Source organism: Mya arenaria, chromosome 6 (genome assembly GCF_026914265.1).
Source record: "Mya arenaria isolate MELC-2E11 chromosome 6, ASM2691426v1".
Classification (NCBI taxonomy): domain Eukaryota; kingdom Metazoa; phylum Mollusca; class Bivalvia; order Myida; family Myidae; genus Mya; species Mya arenaria.
In genome coordinates this window covers 38,512,492-38,536,734 of record NC_069127.1, presented here as the reverse complement: position 1 = coordinate 38,536,734, position 24,243 = coordinate 38,512,492, and the positions used below count along the sequence as shown (strand labels likewise).

Sequence of the window (24,243 nt, the reverse complement as noted above, 5' to 3'; positions counted from 1 at the left end):
TCAAGCTCTATATTATAATTGAATAAAACATGTGGTTTTAAATGAAATCCGAAAAGTACAAAACATGAAGTTTAAGTTGAATTGTGTCGGAAACTAAAGAGATTGGTAAGCCCCTCCCCCAATCGAACCGGCAGACCCTTCTTTTTTGAATCTTCTCTCTGATTGGCTGAGGGCAATATTCTGTCAAATTGCGATTTAATTAGGTAGTCACGCCCATAAAGTTATACGTTCGCGGCATATCCTGTCCCCTTTTATGGCCCTTGTGACACCATATGCACTATCAACTAGTGTATATTTTAGCTGACTACCTTAATATATAAATAAGAGTTAAATTTCATATCTTTAATTGTAAAAGAAATATCAAGGAATTTATCAATATCTTTTCGCAAACAATACAAATTGAATGTTTAGCAGTAAAATAAACATATTCAATTTTAGCATTAAAAAGGAAACCAAAATTTATGATTTTTCGTTTGAACGTAAGATGGCAATGCAGTATACACCAGAGCCCCGAAATTAATCTTTGTTGAATCCGGTTAAATCAAAATACTTCTACATGTTATTTCCAATTTAGTTCAACTAAAAACAAAAAGTTAATGAAAATAAAGACTCCCCAAAAAAATATTACTAATTCTTAAGTGAATGATTTTCTATTTCATAATATGTTTTTGCAAGCAGTTGAAAAATCGACGTATACAGAATTCATGTTTTACGATCATTTTATTTCTTAATATTAAGCCGATACAAGAAAATTAATATACTCTGTATAAAATTATATTTTCTATGCCAATAATATATGTAATCGCATGGATTGTTTACAATTTGAGGGTGCTAACTAGAAGATATGATTCTACGAGGATAATGCTTACTAAAGATTGAATTACCTACACTAACAACACATCATTCAAAGAAAATAATCAATTGTACAATTAACTTTAATTAAATGTCGCTCATTGTCAGTATCTGTGAATAGAAAGGTGTTTAAACATAATTACATGTATGAATAATAACTTTGAAATAAAATATTCAATTTGTTTGTTTATTTGCTATAAACATGTAATTTGTTTCTCAGCAATAAAAGATATTGTATTGTATAATATAAAATAGATAATTGATGCACTTAATTTGTTATTCACAAGTATTACAGTTTGTTGTAAAAATATCAATTATCTTTTAATACATTAATCTTTTAAATCTATTAATGTTTTGTTGATATCATTGTTCTGTTCATTAAAGTTAATTACAGTCGAAACTCGATAGCTCGATATTTTAGGGATCGGCCAAAATACTTCGAGCCTCGAGAATATCGAGCCAAGCGGGATTGTTTACAGAATGTTATTTTTGTATTAATTACAAAAAGTATTTTTTACAGCGTTTGTTATTTGCTACGCTATATCCGTAACATGACTTATTCGATACTTAGAAAATATCATTTTGATTTTTTTTTTATTTATTATAAAAATACATTTATGCGAAACAACAAACAAGCAATTTTAAACAGTGGGTAACACAAACATAGCTTATAAGCTGTATCTAAAGGCTTAGAAATTTATAGATGGATAACAATTAGAGACAGAACTTAAAGTGATGGCATGTTTATTCAAACTGTAAAAAACATTTAAATTTGGTAATAACTATTATACCAGTCAAGCAATTTTAATCGATTCGCACGCAAACAAACCAAGGTGTGAGATTCTTAACTGAACCCGCGAGAATGACATCAACCCAAGCAAATATTTCCCACAAAGTGTGAAATTCTTACTTGGGACCGCGAAAATGACTTCGAGCGTGGAGAAATATCGACCCTCAAGTTATCGAGCCATCCGATCGAATTTTATATGAACAAAGAGTAAAAAAAAATCGGTCCTTTTAATCTGGTTCGAGCCAACGAGGATATCGAGCCATGAGATAACGAGTTTCGACTGTATTAAATAACACCTGCACAACATTTAATATTTTTTGTTTGTTTCTTTTATTTGCTTTAAAGTATTTCTCAAAAAGTATCATTTTTTAATTGTTATTGAATATTTTCTAAAAACATTCTGTATTACATTGTTTTGATTGAGTGTTTTGGGTATAATATTTGTGTCCAGATGTTCAAATTTCCTATGTTTTTTCAGGTGAAAATGTCAAGTAACGTTGTGTATTTCAATTACTGCATGACACTTGAGCCTGACAAATCACAACAAGTAAGTTTTAATAAAAACGGTTTATTTTATGCATATATAAGATATGATTAAGAATTCGTTCTGATATGTTTTATCAAATTTATTGTCTATGTGTTGACCGAAGATCTCTGCCAAAAGTTTGCAACAAGATTGGAATATATTATCAATTTAAAACGGTTGAGTTATATTTATTGATTATCGAATATTATTAAAACGTCGTAAATTATTCATATAATGTATCTCAGACATCGTTTTATTAATTCATCCAAAATAACATTATACATAAATAGTACAAAATGTCATCATTTCGAGCTAGTGTAATATTTAGCCCAGACCAGTGTTGGATTCGAAACTATGACTGTTCGGGAATGTTTGAAATAGACTAGAAGCTACTAAGATTTGAATTTCTGAAAAAAAAGAAGATTGTTTAGCTATTAAGTTAATTGACCGCGAACCTCTGTTTTCACACGATTTTATTTATTAACTATTTTATTTAAACTTTATCTTTAAATTATGAAATAACATGCGTTTCTCTATAATTTTCAAAAGAGAATCAATCTGGTTTATCTACCTGGGACGGCAATGCCGGGTTTTGCAGACATAAGTGTCTTGAAGACATAGAAATAAAAGAATGCATGATTTGTTTTAATTATGGCTAATCTTTATATTCAGAATTAACATCTTTAAACTCTGAAATAGCATACATTTCTCTATAATTTTGAAAAGAGATTTAATTTGGTTTGTATGTCGGGGCGGCAATACTGGGTTTTGCACATGTCTCTTGAAGACATTCATACAAATCAAAGAAAATGCATGATTTGTTTGAATTCTAGCTAAATATTTTAATCTTTTAAAGATTCTAAAATAGCATGAATTTTTTAATCTTGTAAAGAGATTGAATTTGGTTTGTCTGCCAGGGACGGAAATGCCGTGTTTTGCAGACATAAGGGTCTTGAAGATATAAATAAAAACCAAAGAAAATGCCCGATTTCCTTAAATTCTAGCTAAGTATTAAATGTTATATTTAATAAATTCTGAAATAGCATACATTTTTCTATAAATTTGAAAAGACATTCAATTTGATTTGTCTGTCTGGGACGGCAATTCCGGGTTTTGCAGACATAAGTGACTTGAAGACATAAAATAAAAGAATATACATGAGTTGTTTGAAATCTAGCTAAATATTATACCCAATCTTTAAATTCTAAAATGATACATTTCTCTATAATCTTGTAAAGAGATTGAATTTGGTTTGTCTGCCAGGGACGGCAATGCCGGGTTTTGCAGACATAAGTGTCTTGAAGACATAAAAATAAAAGAAAATGCTTGATTTGTTTGAAATCTAGCTAAATATTATACCCAATCTTTAAACACTGAAATATCATACATTTGTCTATAATTTTGAAGAGATTCATTTTTTTTTGTCTGCCAGGGACGGCAATGCCGGGTTTTGCAGACATAAGTGTCTTGAAGACATAAAAATAAAAGAAAATGCTTGATTTGTTTGAAATCTAGCTAAATATTATACCCAATCTTTAAACACTGAAATATCATATATTTCTCTATAATTTTGAAAAGAGATTTAATTTAGTTTGTCAGTCAGGGCCGGCAACACTATGTTTTGCACACAAATGTCTCTTGAAGACATTAATAAAAACAAAAGAAAATGCATGATTTGTTTGAATTCTAGCTAAATATCTTAAACTTAAAATTCTGAAATAGCATAAATTTTCTATAATCTTGTAAAGAGATTGAATTTGGTTTGTCTGCCAGGGACGGCAATGCCGGGTTTTGCAGACATAAGTGTCTTGAAGAAATAAAAATAAAAGAAAATGCATGATTTGTTTGTAATCTAGCTCAATATTATAGCCAATCTTTAAATTCTGAAATAGCATACATTTGTCTATAATTTTGAAAAGAGATTCAATTTGGTTTGTCTGCCCTGGACGGCAATGCCGGGTTTTGCAGACATAAGTGTCTTGAAGAAATAAAAATAAAAGAAAATGCATGATTTGTTTGTAATCTAGCTCAATATTATAGCCAATCTTTAAATTCTGAAATAGCATACATTTGTCTATAATTTTGAAAAGAGATTCAATTTTGTTTGTCTGCCTTGGACGGCAATGCCGGGTTTTGCAGACATAAGTGCCTTGAAGAAATAAAAATAAAAGAAAATGCATGATTTGTTTGTAATCTAGCTCAATATTATAGCCAATCTTTAAATTCTGAAATAGCATACATTTGTCTATAATTTTGAAAAGAGATTCAATTTGGTTTGTCTGCCTTGGACGGCAATGCCGGGTTTTGCAGACATTAGTGTCTTGAAGACATAATAATAAAAGAAAATGCATGATTTGTTTGTAATTTAGCTAAATACTATACCCAATCTTTCTGAAATAGCATACATTTCTGTATAATTTTGTTAAGAGTTTCAATTTGGTTTGTCTGTCAGGGACGGCAATGCCGGGTTTCGCAGACATAAGCGTCTTGAAGATATAAATAAAAACCAAAGAAAATGCATGATTTTCTTAAATTCTAGCTAAGTGTTATATTTAATAAATTCTGAAATAGAATACATTTTTCTATAAATTTGAACAATCTTTAAATTCTGAAAAAGCATACATTTGTCTATAATTTTGAAAAGAGATTCAATTTGTTTTGTCTGCCAGGGACGGCAATGCCGGGTTTTGCAGACATAAGTGTCTTGAAGACATAAAAATAAAAGAAAATGCTTGATTTGTTTGAAATCTAGCTAAATATTATACCCAATCTTTAAACACTGAAATATCATACATTTGTCTATAATTTTGAAGAGATTCAATTTGTTTTGTCTGCCAGGGTAGGCAATGCCGGGTTTTGCAGACATAAGTGTCTTGAAGACATAAAAATAAAAGAAAATGCTTGATTTGTTTGAAATCTAGCTAAATATTATACCCAATCTTTAAACACTGAAATATCATATATTTCTCTATAATTTTGAAAAGAGATTTAATTTAGTTTGTCAGTCAGGGCCGGCAACACTATGTTTTGCACACAAATGTCTCTTGAAGACATTAATAAAAACAAAAGAAAATGCATGATTTGTTTGAATTCTAGCTAAATATCTTAAACTTAAAATTCTGAAATAGCATAAATTTTCTATAATCTTGTAAAGAGATTGAATTTGGTTTGTCTGCCAGGGACGGCAATGCCGGGTTTTGCAGACATAAGTGTCTTGAAGAAATGAAAATAAAAGAAAATGCATGATTTGTTTGTAATCTAGCTCAATATTATAGCCAATCTTTAAATTCTGAAATAGCATACATTTGTCTATAATTTTGAAAAGAGATTCAATTTGGTTTGTCTGCCCTGGACGGCAATGCCGGGTTTTGCAGACATAAGTGTCTTGAAGAAATAAAAATAAAAGAAAATGCATGATTTGTTTGTAATCTAGCTCAATATTATAGCCAATCTTTAAATTCTGAAATAGCATACATTTGTCTATAATTTTGAAAAGAGATTCAATTTTGTTTGTCTGCCTTGGACGGCAATGCCGGGTTTTGCAGACATTAGTGTCTTGAAGACATAATAATAAAAGAAAATGCATGATTTGTTTGTAATTTAGCTAAATACTATACCCAATCTTTCTGAAATAGCATACATTTCTGTATAATTTTGTAAAGAGTTTCAATTTGGTTTGTCTGTCAGGGACGGCAATGCCGGGTTTCGCAGACATAAGCGTCTTGAAGATATAAATAAAAACCAAAGAAAATGCATGATTTTCTTAAATTCTAGCTAAGAGTTATATTTAATAAATTCTGAAATAGAATACATTTTTCTATAAATTTGAAAGAGACTCAATTTGGTTAGTCTGTCTGGGACGGCAATGCCGGGTTTTGCAGACATAAGTGACTTGAAGACATAAAATAAAAGAAAATACATGATTTGTTTGAAATCTAGCTAAATATTATACCCAATCTTTAAATTCTAAAATGATACATTTCTCTATAATCTTGTAAAGAGATTGAATTTGGTTTGTCTGCCCTGGACGGCAATGCCGGGTTTTGCAGACATAAGTGTCTTGAAGAAATAGAAATAAAAGAAAATGCATGATTTGTTTGTAATCTAGCTCAATATTATACCCAATCTTTAAATTCTGAAAAAGCATACATTTGTCTATAATTTTGAAAAGAGATTCAATTTGGTTTGTCTGCCTTGGACGGCAATGCAGGGTTTTGCAGACATTAGTGTCTTGAAGACATAATAATAAAAGAAAATGCATGATTTGTTTGTAATTTAGCTAAATATTATACCCAATCTTTCTGAAATAGCATACATTTCTGTATAATTTTGTAAAGAGATTCGATTTGGTTTGTCTGTCAGGGACGGCAATGCCGGGTTTCGCAGACATAAGGGTCTTGAAGATATAAATAAAAACAAAAAAAAATGCCTGATTTCCTTAAATTCTAGCTAAGTATTAAATGTTATATTTAATAAATTCTGAAATAGAATACATTTTTCTATAAATTTGAAAAGAGATTCAATTTGGTTTGTCTGTCTGGGACGGCAATGCCGTGGTTTGCAGTCATAAGTGACTTGAAGACATAAAATAAAATAAAAGAAAATACATGATTTGTTTGAAATATAGCTAAATATTATACCCAATCTTTAAATTCTAAAATGATACATTTCTCTATAATTTTGGAAAGAGATTCAATTTGGTTTGTCTGCCGGGGCGGCAATGACTGGTTTTGCAGACATAACTGACTTGAAGACATAACAATAAAAGAAAGGTATTTAACAAATCTTCCATCAGGGTATTGTACAACTCTTCATGCAGATTATTTTACAAATCTTCCTTCAGGGTATTTAAACAATATTAATTCAAAATATTTTACCAATATTCATTCAAGGTATTTTACCAATATTCATTCAGGGTATTTTACAAATCTTCCTTCAGGAAATTTTAAAAATCATCCTTCAGGACAATTTATAAATCTTCCTTCTGGATATTTTACCAATATTCATTCAGGGTACTTTACAAATCTTTCTTTAGGGTATTTTACAAATCTTCCTTCAGGGTATTTTACAAATCTTATTTCAGGGTTTTGTAAAGGCTATTTTACAAATCTTCCTTCAGGGTATTTTACAAATCTTCCTACAGGGTATTTTACAAATCTTCCTTCAGGGTATTTTACAAAAATTCCTTCAGGGTGTTTTACGAATCTTTCTTCAGGGTGTTTTACAAATCTTCCTTGTTGCTATTTTACAACTCTTACTTTAGGGTATTTTACAGATCTTCTTTCAAGGTATTTTACAAATCTTATTTTAGGGTACTTTACAAATTTTCCTTCAGGGTATTTAACAAATCTTCATACCGGGTATTTTACAAATCATCTTCCAGTGTATCTTACAAATCTTCTTTTAAGATTTAATATAAATGTCCTTTTAATAGGGTAATTTTCAAATCTTCCTTCAGGGTATTTTTTTCAAATCTTCCTTCAGGAAATTTTACAATCTTCCTTCAGGGTATTTTACAAATTTTCCCTCAGGGTTTTTACAAATCTTCCTTCAGGAAATTTTACATATCTTCCATCAGGGTATTTTAAAAATATTCCTTCAGATATTTAAAAAATCAGCCTTCAGGGTATATTACAAATCTTCCTTCAAGGTTTTTACAAATCTTCCTTCAGGAAATTTTACATATCTTCCATCAGGGTATTTTACCAATCTTCTTTCAGGGTATTTTACTTTCTTCATACAGGGAAGTTAACAAAGCTTCCTTCAGGGTATTTTACAAATCTTCCTTCAGGGTATTTTACAAAGCTTCTTTCAGGGTATTTTACGAATCTTCGTTCAGGGTATTTTACAAATCTTCCGTCAGGGTATTTTACAAATCTTTTTTTAGAGTACTTTACAAATCTTCCTTCAGTGTATTTAACAAATCTTCCTTCAGGGTATTTTACAAATCTTCCTTCAGGGTATTGTACAAATCATCTTCCAGTGTATTTTACAAATCTTCTTTTAAGATATGATATAAACTGTTATTTAAATAGGGTAATTTTCAAATCTTCCTTCAGGAAACTATACAAATCTTCCTTCAGGTCATTTTACAAATCTTCCTTCAGGGTATTTTACAAATCTTCCTTCAGGGTATTTTACAAATCCTCCTTCAGAGTATTTTACAAAACCTTCCTTCAGGGTATTTTACAAATCTTCCTTCAAGATTTTTTACAAATTTCCTTCAGGGTATTTTACAAATCTTCCTTCAGGGTTTTACAAATCTTTCTTCAGGAAATTTAACAAATCTTCTTTCAGGGTATTTTACAAATCTTCCTTCAGGGTATTTTGCAAATCTTCCTTCAGGGTATGTTACAAATCTTCCTTCAGGGATTTTACAAATCTTCCTTCAGGAAAATTTACAAATCTACCATCAGGGTATTTTACAAATATTTCTTCAGGGTTTTTACAAATCTTCCTTCAGGAAATTAAACAAATCCTCTTCCAGGGTATTTTACAAATCTACAATCAAGGTATTTTACAAATATTTCTTCAGGGTTTTTACAAATCTTCCTTCAGGAAATTTAACAAATCTTCTTTCAGGGTATTTTACAAATCTTCTTTCAGGGTTTTTACAAATCTTTTTTTAGAGTATTTTACAAATCTTCCTTCAAGTATTTTTTACAAATCTTCCTTCAAGGTATTTTACAAATCTTCCTACAGGGTATTTTACAAATCTTCTTTCAGGATATTTAACAAAACTTCCATCAGGGTATTTTGCAAATCTTCCTTCAGTGTATTTTACAAATCTTCCTTCAGGGTTTTTACAAATCTTCCATCAGGAAATTTTACAAATCTTCCATCAGGGTATTTTACAAATCTTTCTGCAGGGTTTTTACAAATCTTCCTTTAGGAATTTTAACAAATCTTCTTTCAGGGTATTTTAAAAATCTTCCTTCAGGGTATTTTACAAATCTTTTTTTAGAGTATTTTACAAATCTTCCTTCAAGTTTTTTTTTTACAAATCTTGCTTCAAGGTATTTTAAAAATCTTCCTACAGGGTATTTTACAAATCTTCATTCAGGGTATTTTACAAATCTTCTTTCAGGATATTTAACAAATCTTCCATCAGGGTATTTTGAAAATCTTCCTTCAGTGTATTTTACAAATCTTCCTTCAGGGTTTTTACAAATATTTCATCAGGAAATTTTACAAATCTTCCATCAGGGTATTTTACAAATCTTTCTTCAGGGTTTTTACAAATCTTCCTTCAGGAAATTTAACAAATCTTCCTTCTGGGTATTTTTCAAATCTTCCTTCAGGAAATTTTACAAATCTTCCTTCAGGTCATTTTACAAATCTTTCTTCAGGGTATTTAACAAATCTTCTTTCAGTAAACTTTACAAAATTAATCTTCCTTCAGGGTACTTTACAAATCTTCCTACAGGGTATTTTACAAATCATCCTTCAGGAAATTTTACAAATCTTCCTTCAGGGTATTTTACAAATATTCATTCAAAGTATTTCAAGTATTTTACCAATATTCATTCAAGGCATTTTACAAATCTTCTTTCAGGGTATTTTTACAAATCTTCCTTCAGGAAATTTTTAAAAAAACTTACTTTAGGATATTTTATTAATCTTCCTTCTTGGTATTTCACCAATATTCATTCAGGGTATTTTACAAATCTTCCTTTAGGGTATTTTACAAATCTTCTTTCAGGGTATTTTACAAATGTTCTTTTAAGATTTTTTATAAATGTCCTTTTAATAGGCTGTTTTGCAAATCTTCATTAAGGGTTATTTACATATTCTCAGTCAGGGTATTTTACTTGTTTTCATTCACGGTATTTTTCAGTCAGGATATTTAACATATAATCAGTTGAACACTTCACAATTGGAATATTTAACTTTGAATTCTCATTAGTAACTAGTATTTCAGAAATTCTCAATTAAGATAGTTAACCACTTCACATAGATATTGTATCAATTCTCAATTAGGAAATTTTATCAATGTTCATTTCAAGTAATTAACCAATCACCATTAAAATTGTTTGGGAAATTTTACTTTTGCTTATTTAGAATTAAGATTCTATTAACAGGATGAGGAATCATGTGACATAAAAAGGTTCTCACAATTGGTCACAATCGATGTCAACAAACAAGTGACACTAATTTCTAAATAACATGTTTGACAGAGTAGATATGAAAATATTTCTTAGCCTATAAAAGAGTATGCATTTTCCTGTTTCTACTCTTCGAGATTTTTTAGATTTGCTTGTTTTTCAATCTTTGGCCAAAATTTCAACATGACAAATTTTGTAGTAAGATGCAATGCTTTCCTTCATAGGCTAATAAATATTTTCATATCTTTTCTGCCAAAAAAGTTTTTTGGAAATTAAGATCCCTTACTTGTTTGTTTACATCAGTTGTATTGTAACCTGTGGTGACCCATGCGTGAACTTCTAAGTCATGAGATTCCTCACCCTGATTAATGATTAAAGGATATTGTCCAACCCTTTTTTCATAAATTTTGAATTCTGAATCAAAACTGTGAAATTTATAATACCATAGGTGGTTGTATCAGTCAGATGGTAAATGTATTTTAATAATCAATGAAAGGAATCCATTGCCTTTTTCACCTCCTGCCCAATAAACATGAATCTGTGAAGCAATACAACAGAGATAATGAACACAAACCTATATTCTCCTTTAAGAATAGTAATGGTAAAAGGTAACACTAACATAAATAGAATATCAATCTGTTATTTAAACTGCTTACGTGGACTGCACACATTTGTGACAAAAAAGTTGCCATTAAATACAAACATTTATAAATCAAAGTTAAAATATGAGCTTTTGAGAAGTTTTATAAATTAACTGTTGCATGTTGTGTATTAAATGGCAATGATGGTAAGATATATAAACCTAATATGAAATTCATTTCACAAATTATCATCTAAGAATAGAGATATGGCTTCTGTACGTTATTTTACTTGTGTACAACCTTTCAATTAATCGAACAATATTGGCGCAGAAGATTTGCACCACTTACTGGAAATGACGTGGGCGGAGGATAAAACGTTTCCGATTTCTGCTTTTTAATTATTGCTGAACATTACAGAAAATCAATCATATGCGCTTTATTTCTGGTCAAATTTGGTAAGTATTTTGCTTTTATTTTGCTATTATTTTCTGATAAGAAACCATGTCCTCAAATAAAATGAATACTGTATTTTATCAGAAATCCTGTAATCGTTGTGGGGTTGACTATTTCTTTTCGGTTGGATTTTATCGAGATAAACTGAATAATTTCAAGTAAGGCAGTGTTTTTATCCATTTGATAAATATAATTACACATTTGTTATATCTGTCATACAGTGCTTCATTCACTTACGTAATCCTTTTATATGTTTACAGCCATTCTACTAGCCTGTACTACCGCCAGTACAACGCATAACCACAGCGCTGCAGGATGGAATGTGGCAAATTTTATTGTCACACTAAATACATTTAATAACGCACCGGTTATGTTACCAAGATTTTGCATTAAATTGAGAACCATGACAGATGCATGAATATTAGAAAGGGCACTTTTTCAATTCAGTTATTCCAGCAAATAAGTTATTTAAATAAAAAAAATATTGAATAGCTAATTAAAACTTCTGGTGTTCTTGTTTAAGAAGGTTTGATCTGTGTGTGCTGTATGAAATTCACTGAAATTTAATGTACTTGAATCGTTTTACGGGAATCCTTATGTGTGGTTATTGTTTTACTGAATTATATGTTCTTTATCTGTTTCGTAGAAATTCGTTTTGTACTAATTTCTCTGAAATCTGTATGTTTGATTATTATTTTTCTGTCAGTGCTCATAACTGCTCATTTACTTTTCTTCTTTTCAAGTTATAAATCTACGATACTGGTTTTGGAATATATTAAATTATGTATTTGTATCACGCTCTGGTTTTGGTAATTATTTAATCATTTTCCCCTTATTCCTAATCATATTGTTTTTCATTTTCTATTTTCTTTCAACTTGTGATAACATACATGTACATGCACATGAACTGTTAATCACTATATGCAATGAATTTGTTTGCTATTTCCTGCTGTGCAATAAACTCATTTTCTTTCCTTTTTTACCTTTTGTTTTAGTTCTTGCTAAATATCAACCGAATTATCATTTAAAGAAATCCATACAGTACTGCTGAAGTTCTTTAATTTTAACTAAGTATACCGGTTCCACATAATATATATGACCAATAAAGTGCGTAACTCTAGCATAAAAAATAGCAAAAAATTCTCCTCTTGAGCTAGTCTCTTATTGAAGAACATCAAACTAATGAGGTACTGATTACACACTCAAACACAGGTCAAGACTTCCATATGAAACTTTGAACAAATGTTGCCAGAAACATATGATGATGTCATACATGTGAGTATAATTCTAGCTTAATTATTTCAAAATTATTACCTTTTTAATTTGAAATGTGTAAAAAAACTTTACATCGCATATTAAATTGAAGTCTAAAATGTATTGACTTCAAATTTCTTAGACATATAGATCCAATTGTGAGAGAAGTGAAGTCTGTCTCATAATGGCCTACTTGTATAAAAAATCGCAAAAAATATGACGTGACAAACCGCTTATTTGCTTTAAAGCGCAGCTATTTTGGTTAATTAATACCAAAAAAGTTGTCTTTATGAAAAAAAAAATTTTTTAAAAGACATCAAATCTGTTCAGTACCTTATATCACATTCCACTGTTAAAAATTTGACATAAATAATGCATGAAATTTGACCAGAGCAGGGGATTAAATCAAACAGATTTGTCTTAATATAAAAAGAGGAAAACCCAGTAACATTAAAAACAAAACTGACACATTGAGAAAATTGAGATTCAATAAATTAAAAGCCAATTTTGAACTAACTCCATCTTTTATTCTTAGGTCTTAAATGAATATATGGGCCCAGGAGGTTAAGGCTAAGATGATAGGCAAAGTTACTGAATGATTTCCAATTTGAAGAATGAAAATGATCTTAGTCCAAATGTCAGAAATATCTTATTGTAAAACAAAATTTATATATATTCATAATATATATATATATAAATTTATATATTCATCGAATTAACATTAAATTTGAATTGTAGATCATATTTGATAAGTAAAGTCCATACTTGTACTGCACACGTTTGTAGCCGACGGGTAATATCCAATCAAGCAAGAACACGTTCCAGCACCCTCGCCACTGGTCCCTGTACATTGTGAGGCAGGGGCACTACAGGGGGAGCCAATTGAGCCACTGCTAGGTTTTGTACATGAGACCCCTATGGAGGTGCCAACTGAAAGGATGAAAAACAAAATCCACTCTAAGCATAATATAAATGGTCTTGGAGAGGTTAGAATCCACAACAAACAAATACCCTCATTGTGTGATGGTCCTGAACAACTGTGTGAAGTATTAAGTCAATTGAACAAAGGGTATAGAAGTTATTAATAAATATCCCAACCTGCCCTAAAACTTTAACCTAAGTTCCATAGTCAATCAGGGGCCATAATCTGTGTAAAGAATAATATGGAGTTATCTAACCTCATCATGTGATGGCCCTGAACAACTGTGTGAAGTATTAAGTCAATTGAACAAAGGGTATTGGAAGTGAAAAACCCAACTTGCCCTAAAACTTTAACCGGATGCCAAAGCCGACGCTGGGGTGAGTAGTATAGCCCATCTATTGTTCAAATAGTCACGCTAAAAACCAATAAGACCACACCAAATTAATGTTTTGTTCCTTGGATTTTTGTCAAAAAAAATTGGAGCGAGCAAGCGGAAAAAAATAAAAAATATATAATTTTAACCTGTTTTGAGCAAAGAGTGAAAAATATTTTTTCCTTATGAATTTAAATAAAAACAAGAGCGGTCACAGACAGCTATATCCCCCGCCTCATGGGGACATTTTTTGTAACGAAAGCCAATCAATGATAAGGGTAGTTTCTCAGGAACATAAGAAATGCGTAAAATTAAGAAAGGGCAATAACTCTTTCAAAAAAGGTCAAATTGCATAAGCCTGACAATATGCGCTGTGTCACTATATAGTCATAAATGTAAGGAATTGCAAAAAAATCAAATTTAAATGTAAAATAAAGAAAGGGCAATAACTCTTTCAAAAGTGGTTGAATCGCGAAAGCCCGATAATATGCGCTGTGTCACTATATAGTCATCAATCTGTAAAAGTTTGGTAGAAATTGCATGAAAAATGTAAGAGGAGTTGTGAAGATGACAATTTCAAATGTAAAAAAGGGCAATAACTCTTTCAAAAATGGTCAAATCTCAAAAGCCAGACAATATATATTGCGCTGCTTCACTTTATGATCATATATCTGTGAAAGTTTGGTAGAAATCGCATGAAAAACGTAAGAGGAGTTGCGAAGAAACCAATTTTAAATGTAAAATAAGCAAAGGGCAATAACTCTTTCAAAAATGGTCAAGTCAGGAAATACCGATAATATGCGCTGCTTCACTTTATGATCATCAATCTGTGAAAGTTTGGTAGAAATCATATGAAAACCGTAAGAGGAGTTGCGAAGAAACCAATTTTAAATGTAAAATAAGCAAAGGGCAATAACTCTTTCAAAATGGTCAAGTCAGGAAATACCGATAATATGCGCTGCTTCACTTTATGATCATCAATCTGTGAAAGTTTGGTAGAAATCATATGAAAACCGTAAGAGGAGTTGCGAAGAAACCAATTTTAAATGTAAAATAAGCAAAGGGCAATAACTCTTTCAAAAATGGTCGAATCAGGAAAGCCCGACAATATGCGCTGCTTCACTTTATGATCATTAATCTGTAAAAGTTTGGTAGAAATCAGATGAAAATCGTAAGAGGAGTTGCGAAGAAACCAATTTTAAATGTAAAATAAGCAAAGGGCAATAACTCTTTTAAAAATGGTCAAGTCAGGAAAGCCCGACAATATGCTGCGCTGCTTCACTTTATGATCATCAATCTGTGAAAGTTTGGTAGAAATCGCATGAAAAACGTAAGAGGAGTTGCGAAGAAACCAATTTTAAATGTAAGATAAGCAAAGGGCAATAACTCTTTCAAAAATTGTCAAATCAGGAAAGCCCGACAATATGCGCTGCTTTACTTTATGATCATCAATCTGTGATAGTTTGGTAGAAATCGAATGAAAAACGTCAGAGGAGTTGCGAACAAACCAATTTTAAATGTAAAATAAACAAAACAAAGAGCTATAGCTCTTTCAAAAATGGTTGAATCCTAAAAGCCCGACAATATGCGCTGCTTCACTTTATGATCATCAATCTGTGAAAGTTTGGTAGAAATCGCATGAGAAATGTAAGAGGAGATGCAAAGAAATGAATGTCGGACGGACGGACGGACGCACGCACACACACACACGGAATCGTGCCTACCATTACTATATCAGCCGTGTTTAGTACAATCATTATATGGATAAATCAAATCTTTAATATAATTAAAACCTATTTTAATATGGCGATCATTCATAATAAACAATAACCCTGCTTTTAGTAAAAAGTTTGAAAGGACTATAAATCTACCTTAATCACTTTAACACCTTTTGCAACTGTATATAGGCAATTACTTTGATTTTGGATTTGTAAAAAATGATTTTTGTACACAGGCATCATCAAACATTAGATTCCATTTACGTTTAAATTTCTAAACAAAAGTTTTGTTTTAATCACAGGAAATGCAATGGCATGTGCTTATCAAAACAAAAAGAACAAGGGTATGTTCAGAGTACTGTTATGGTCATTTAGATAGTTTTAAGCACCAGCAACATATTTTTTTATACTATAATCAATTTTTTTTTAAGATATTTCAATAAATTACAAATCTGTACAACCATGTTGTGTTTGTTTTTGCAATTATATTTTAAGATAGACACATAAACATTCTTCAAAAATGATAAATATGCCATTCAAGTTTGCACAGCAAACAAAGAGTTCATGGCATGAATTATATGCTGATTCTCATCAAAATGTATAATATAAGTACAGTTGCATCATTAAATTGTATTTCACATCAATTTCTGATGCGTCATTAGGTTTGATGAGATCTCTTTGCCACCTTGAAGTCAAGGAACTTTCAAACTCCCTTGAAGAAAGAGCTTTTGCCAATTTCTGAGAAAAAGCCTGTTTAAAAATTAAAGTTAAAATCATGTTCTCTTTGACAAATGGACTGGAGATGTGCCATGTGATTCTTCCTATAGAAATCAATGATTTCCATGTATAGTCAGCAACAAGATAAGATTGAACCATTAAACACGATGACTATAGAGTCTTACATTAAAATGATAGTAACTCTTCAAATCTTGGAAAAATGTTATGAATTAAAACAGAAATGGTTCAATTTCTGTATCATCATTAACAGCACCCATTAAAGCCTAATAAAAGATCAGTGACTTAAAATTTTGACCTTTTATACTGCAGTGTTCTGCCAAGGATTGAAAAGATGGGGCCGATTGCCCAGCAGTCATGAAAATTATGGGCCATTTTCAAAAGTGAAGGGCCATGATCTTTGCCAGGGAAAAATGAAAACTTGTAAATGAAAGTGTTTTATTTACCCATTATATACATGGTGTACCATCCACATGACATCGGTATTCTCAAATATTGGACAGAACCATTTAACATTTAGAACAAAACTATAAACATGGCACAAATGAGACACTGTTTTGCATTCCTCCAATGCACCAAGGCCTCATTGAAATTGAATTTGTTTATATCTCCCCCCTCTTATTTGATGACAAGCAGGTCATCCACAACCTCTGGTGTTAGCCTTTTCCTCTGTGAGTCTTATTTGCTTTGTGTTTCTTCGCTTCAGGAACCGTGAAGACATCAAACATAGTTTGAGTTGTTTTCTTTTTCTACTAGTCATGAAAACTGTTTCTTTACCTTAAGGTCATGGTGACCTTGACCTTTGACCTACTGATCTCAAAATCAATAGGAGTCATCTACTAGTCATGACCAACTAGCATACCAAGCATGAAGTTCCTGGGTACAAGCGTTCTTTAGTTATTTAGCAGAAACCATTTTTAAGCTTTAGGTCACCGCCAACATTTCATTTTTTACCTAAAGGTAACGTTGACCTTTGACATTTTGATCTCAAAATTAATTTATTGAGCGGAAACAAAGTGTGACGTACAGACTTACTGAGTGACTGACAGACTGATCACAAAATCAATATGGGTCATCTGCTAGTCATGACCAACTTGCTTACCAAGTATGAAGTTCCTGGGTGGAAGCATTCTTTAGTTACTGAGCAGTAACTGCTTCTTCACCTCAAGGTCAAGGCAACCTTGACCTTTGACCTACTGATCCTAAAATCAATAGGGTTCATCTTAACTGGTCATGACCAACCAGCATACCAAGTATGAAGTTCCTGGGTGCAAGCATTCTTTAGTTACTAAGCGGAAACAAAGTGTGACGTACAGACAGACTGATGGACAGGGCAAAAACAATATGTCTCCCCATTAAATGGGGAGTAATAATTAGTCTCTAGGAAACTTGTGACCCCCGGGGCAGGACCAGTTTTGACCCCAGGGGCATAATTTGAACAACCATGGTAGTGGACCACTAAATTATGCCTTATTCAAAATAGCAAGGGTCTACATAGCTGTTTCAGACAAAAGATTTTACAACATTTCCCAATTTATGTATACTAAACCTGTGATTCCAGGGGCGTGGCCAGTTATGACCCCAGGGGCATAATTTGAACAATCATTCACAAGCAATTGTGTTTAGATAGCTGCACGAACACACAAAAAGATTTTCAAACATTTCCTAATTAAAATATACCAAACCTGTGAACCAGGGGACGTGGCCAGTAATGACACCTGGGGCGATTAATTTGAACAAACATTCACAAGCAATTGCGTTTAGATGGATGCGCGAACGACAGACACTTCTTGTCTTTGGCCAATAGAGCTAAAAAGGCCTTTGGCCAATAGAACTAAAAATTAACCAACCCCTTTAAACTGTAATTTTGATATCTTTTAACAAGGACAAGGGAAAGTACGACACAAAACCAACTACACAACCACATCTAAACTGAAGACTGTATCGTGTTCACAAGTAATTGTTTAAAGATGCACCGACGCACGCACTGACGAACGGACGCACATACGACATACACATTACCACCGCATAAGCCCTCTAGCCTTTGGCCAGTAGAGCTAAAAAAAACAAGCTATGTCCAATTGTCAAAATCAACCATAATCTATCAAAATTCATGTTTTTTACCCCAAAAAACAGGTGAGACTCAGGGTTCCCCCTGGGTTCTTATAAGTTGTCGCCACTTTTTCGCAGGGGGTTAAGGGGGCCGCGAAAGGCCCCTTTACGGGTCCAGGGCAGCGCCCTTGTGGGGATTGAGAGGGGGCTTGAAGCTCATGGGATTTAAGCTTTTTAAGAGCCTTAAATTGCATTTATTTAGCACATTGTCATGCGACGATAATATAATAGTGTTGTACATGAAGCATATTAGCAAATTGTTTATCTATTGACAAAATATATGGACAAGGATATAAATTAAAAATATTGCAAAAAATGCGACATAAACATCAATATGTTGATTTCAGTCTAATGTCTGCATACAAAAGTGTTATAGAATTAAAGAATACAATTATGAAATTATGAGATAAATTTAAAATAAATGGAAACTCAAAGAATATACATTGTCAAACACGGCCATACTGTCCTAATAAAATAATGTCTACACTTTACTCCAGCCAATTTATTGGAAGCCTTATTAAATGGGATTTAGATATATTTATTTGTAAGCATACCCAATACTTCTGTTAATCTTTTTGACACTTTCTAACCCCCTAAAAGGTTGCATTTATAGCAATTACAAAGTGCGACCAAACCGAAAGCAAATCTATTTTTAGCGCGTAAATGTCATTATGAAATTTGCATATCATGTGTCTTTCCGTCAACCTCAAATTCTATGATTTGCATTTTTAAAACTAACACGTTAATTACGCAACAACAAAGCTGTTTAGCTAAATCTTAAAATCGTTTACTAATAAGAGACATAAAAGTTAAAGGATGTCATTGTTAATCCGTGAAAGCAATAAAATTCCGCAATAATTAGCGAGGTGTTGACTGGGCTGTGACTGCTTGCCCTTTTTATCAGATTTGAATCAGCAGATGCGCTTGATTTATGACAGTGACAGAATCGATTATCATGTAGGCCGCCTGGGCACTGCTTACGTCATTTTAAGAAAATATTTTCAAAAATAATCGTTGTCTCCATAAATTCGCCAAATTTGAAAAGTTGTCGCCACTTTTGCCTTTTGCGATTTTGTCACAAATGGCGATCGCCAGCGGGAACCCTGAGACTCAGCATCTTTCAGATACAATGTGAAGAAGGCTATTATATGAACACATTCCCCAAGTTACAAACTGATTGCTTTGAAAGTTTTTATGTAAATAACCTAAACGCAAACTTTAACCAAGGCCTCCAACGACAATCAATTGACGACGATTTTTCAAAAAATGGTCAATCAAGGGCCAAATTTGTCTAAAGAGTTAATATGGACTTATGTAACCTAATTTTGTGCATTGGCTATTGTTTAAAGTATGAAAGCCATTGAATGAGTAATATTTAAGTTCTGAGTTTCAACCCAAAAATGCCCAAAAACTATAACCTAACTTTTTAAGTTGAATAAAGGCCATAATTTGTATGAAATTTAGGATTATATGGAGTTTTGTTACCTATTTGTGCATTGGCCATAAACAACTGTGTGAAGTATTAAGTCAATTGAATCAAGGGTATAAAAGTAATTAGTGTAAATCTCAACTTGCCACAAAACTTAAACCAAACACAATGAGCCCTTAAACTTTATCCTAAAGTTCCTAAGTCAATGAGGGGTCATAACTTGTCAGTCAGTGTGAAAAAGTATTATTAATTGGAAATTGTAGATCATTTTGTGAAGTAAAGTTCATACTTGGACTGCACATGTTTGTGGCAGACTGGTTATTTTGATCCGAGCAAGAACACTTTCCAAGACCCTCGCCAATGGACCCTGTACATTGTGAGTTTTGGACACTACAGGCGGAGCCAACTGAACCGGTGCCAGGTTGTGTACAGGACCCTCCTATGGTGGTGCCAACTGAAAAGAAGATAAACAGAATCAACAGAGAGGCTTAAGTTTGTGGTGATAACAAGGTCTGAAACCATGACAAAGAAAGTGCTTCTTTTCAATATTAAACATTTTGAAAAAAAAATAAATGTGAAAAAGGTAACATTAAACTTAAATTGTAGATCACATTGTTAAGTAAACCTCATACTTGTACTGCACACATTTGTGGCCGACTGGTAGTTTCCACTCAAGCAAGAACATCTTCCAGCACCCTCGCCACTAGACCCTGTACATTGTGAGGCTGGGGCACTACAGGCGGAGCCAATTGAGCCGGTGCCAGGTTTTGTACAGGACCCTCCTATGGTGGTGCCAACTGAAAAGATGATCAACAGAATCAACAGAGAGGCTAAAAAGTATGTGGTGATAACAAGGTCTGAAACCATGACAAAGAAATAAGCAGTTTTGCTCATTTGGATTTCTCTGAACCAGTAGGGATTTTAGTTCATTGGGACTGGTACATTTTGTTGCAATTCTTCTTTCATTATAACCAAGTTTGAACAAAATCAGTGCGAAAATGAATTATTAAATGTAAATTGTAAATCATAGTAAATAGTGTTACATAGAGTTAATACTTGGACTGCACATGTTTGTGGCAGACTGGTAATTTTGATCCGAGCAAGAACACTTTCCAAGACCCTCGCCACTAGACCCTGTACATTGTGAGGCAGGGGCACTACAGGGGGAGCCACTTGAACCGGTGCTGGCAGGCACTGTACAAGATCCTCCTATGGAGGTGCCGACTGAAAAGATCATAGAATCAAAAGTAAGCTGAAAGAATGTGGTATTGGCTTGGTTGGAATTCGAGACAGAGATAAGCAGTTTTTCCAAGATATGGTTAGCTTTGAACAACAAAAAGTTTTTTTAGGTCATTAGGAAAGGTTCATCTGAAAAGATGGCTAAAGCAACATTGTTCATCAAGTCATTTATACCTACTAGCAATATAATAGTCTTCTTTGTTGCCATGAAAACATTAATTCCAAAAATCCAACTTATATCCCTATTGGCCCCAAACCACGCACAATTGTACACACAAATAAATATAACTTACTTTAAAACTTACTGACTATTTGCATGATCTTTTTTTTCTGATGGATGGAAAAGACATTCACAATATTTCTGTTGTCATAGCAACCACATGTTGTGCCCAACAACAAACAAACATGACACACAAACTTTTTTACAGGCTTTATCTCACTAAACAACAAGTTTCATGAATGTAGCTTTATGCCTAGATAAATAAAGTCAGTGGTATTTTCACTTACATTTTGCCATTATTATAGGAACAACATTTTTATCTAACAAATAATACTAGAAGCGCCGCAATGCGACGAAACCAGGTTTTTGTTATGGGCAATCAGAAATTATAGCCAATTAATTTGTTGTATGACTTTATCTTTACTTTTATCAAAAAGAGACATAACTGAAAATTACTGTTGGCGGAAATCATTTTTCTATTTTTAGTAATAGTGACCTTGACCTAAGCCCCTCCCCACTCAAAAGCAATTCCAAGCTAGCTCTTCACATAAGCTACCTACACACTAAGTTTCATCAATATCTATCAATGCTAACTTATGATATTGGGCAGAAACCATTTTTCTATTTTTAGTAACAGGCGACCTTGACCTTAGCTCCAACCCCCCTCAATAGCAATCCCAAGCTAGCTCTTCACATAAGCTACCTTCATACCAATTTTCGTCAATATCTATCAATCCTAACTAAAGTTATTGGGCAGAAACCATTTTTCTATTTTTAGTAACAGGCGACCTTGACCTTAGCCCCACCCTCATCAAAAGCAATCCCAAGCTAGCTCTTCACATAAGCTACCTACACACCAAGTTTCATCAATATATGTCAATGCTAACTAAAGTTATTGGGCAGAAACCATTTTTCTATTGTAAGTAACAGTGACCTTGACCATTTTTCTATTTTAAGTAATAGTGAACTTGACCTTAGCCTCTCCCCACTCAAAAGCAATTCCAAGCTAGCTCTTCACATAAGCAACTTACACACCAAATTTCGTCAATATCTATCAATGCTAACTAAAGTTAGTGGGCAGAAACCATTTTTCTATTTTTAGTAACAGTGACCTTGACCTTAGCCCCACCCCCCCTCAAAAGCAATCCCAAGCTAGCTCTTCCCATAACCTACCTACACACCAAGTTTCATCAAAATCTATCAATGCTAACTAAAGTTATTCAACAGAAACCCGCCCGTCCGTCCTCCCGCTCGCCCGTATGTAATAAAATTTCAATTTTTTAATCATTAAGTCTGATTACAATCAAAGTGAACCGATTAATTTGCATAAATAGGAGGTTAAGGAGAAAGCTGTTAAGATATAATGCACAGAAATTTTCTTTCATTTATCTCTAAGCATAGAGAGAATCTTTGCTCAGAGATGGATGAAAGAAAATTTCTGTGGTCATGACCTTGAATTTTTCATTGGGAAGAAATTTCTTCATCAGTATAAATGGCCATCACAAATTAGCTACTAATAGTCCAAGGGTAACTTAACGGCCAATCAAGTTGAAGTTTGGTGGAAATGGCATATAATTTGATAGAACTCTAAGTTTTATTTCATTAGCTGACATTTAAATTGGGCAAGGACTAAAGTGAAATGGGCATTAAAAAGCGAATACGCCCATCACACTAGATGAAAACCATGAAGACTGCACTATGTCCTGGCAATGTCGATGATCACTGAATCTTAACTACCATCAGGATGATTGCACTATGCGCTAACTAAGTGCTTATCACGTCCTCATTACTTTCTTATGACTTGAATTTATTTGAAAATGTGATAGTGATTGAGTTACAGTGTTCGATGTATAACTGGCCAATTTTTCATTCATATCTAGCAGACATCGCGAAAACCGTCGGTCCAATGGTCCTGACTGGTAAATTTTAACTCGGTCCGACTAAATTTCTGACCGACAGTTTTCACGACCAGATGTAAAAAATAATGAAGATTTAATCTTTATCAATTATCAAACACCACTTAAAAGTAAGAATAATTTATTTTGTTTAACAAAAAATTGTGTTTTTATCAATGATATTGTCAAATAACCATTTTGTTTCCAAATCCCATGTCGTTTTCCATTCGTGTAGATTTCGGAATGCGTACCGCACTAGGTCAAACACCATGCAGCATTTGCCTCCCTTTGCAATACATTACCATAAATACGAAAAATATAATGTTTACTATTATGTATATATCGCGCGATGTTTTGAATCTCAAAATGATAAAAAAAATTGTCATGAACATTGGAATATTTTAAATGATAGAGTACTAAACAATAATCTTATCCTTTGGAATATGTTGATTATAAAAACGGTACCAGTACGGTCCGAATAATACAAATTGCCAACCAATCAGAATTTTCATTACGATTGAGTGCGAGAGTCAATTTTTTTTAATTCCAGGGCAAAACCTGGCAAACAGAAAGAATAAAGCTCTGTGAACTGTTATTTGTGTTCAAGTTTAACTGTTAAATATCCTTATATGTTTTTAATTCTTGTAAATGTAAAATAAGCAACACACTGGCTTTGAAAAAGCAAATTTTCAAACAAATATTGTCGGACCGGCAAATTTTCTTTATATATCAGAGGCTGTCGGTCCAAATGAACGCGACTTTTTCTGAAGTTTCACAATGTCTGATCTAGTTTTGGTACTGTAAACGGCTGCACTTTTTCCATGAGATTTTGATGTAAAAAATGCCAGCGTCTTATGAAGTTACAAGCTTTTGACATTTTTTCTGAGGTTGATTTCAGGCCGAAATTGGCTCTTCAGAGAAATAAATGGTGAAAAAAATAGTTTGTTTAGATTTATGTTGAAAGGGATGTCACTCACATCATCTGGATTGAGTTTATACGGGTTAAAATGCAGTTGAAGATCGGGATACGGTATATCCT

The 24,243-nt window shown here is 32.5% G+C and overlaps 1 protein-coding gene across 1 annotated transcript in view; it reads right to left on the bottom strand.

Moving 5' to 3' along the window:
- The window catches only part of LOC128237775 (neurogenic locus Notch protein-like), a 123,754-nt gene that overhangs the window by 45,966 nt on the left and 53,545 nt on the right, over positions 1–24,243 (bottom strand). The window contains exon 20 of the mRNA XM_052953360.1: positions 13,327–13,491. Within this exon, the coding sequence (XP_052809320.1) occupies positions 13,327–13,491 (165 nt within the window). The remainder of the gene's footprint in view (positions 1–13,326; positions 13,492–24,243) is intronic.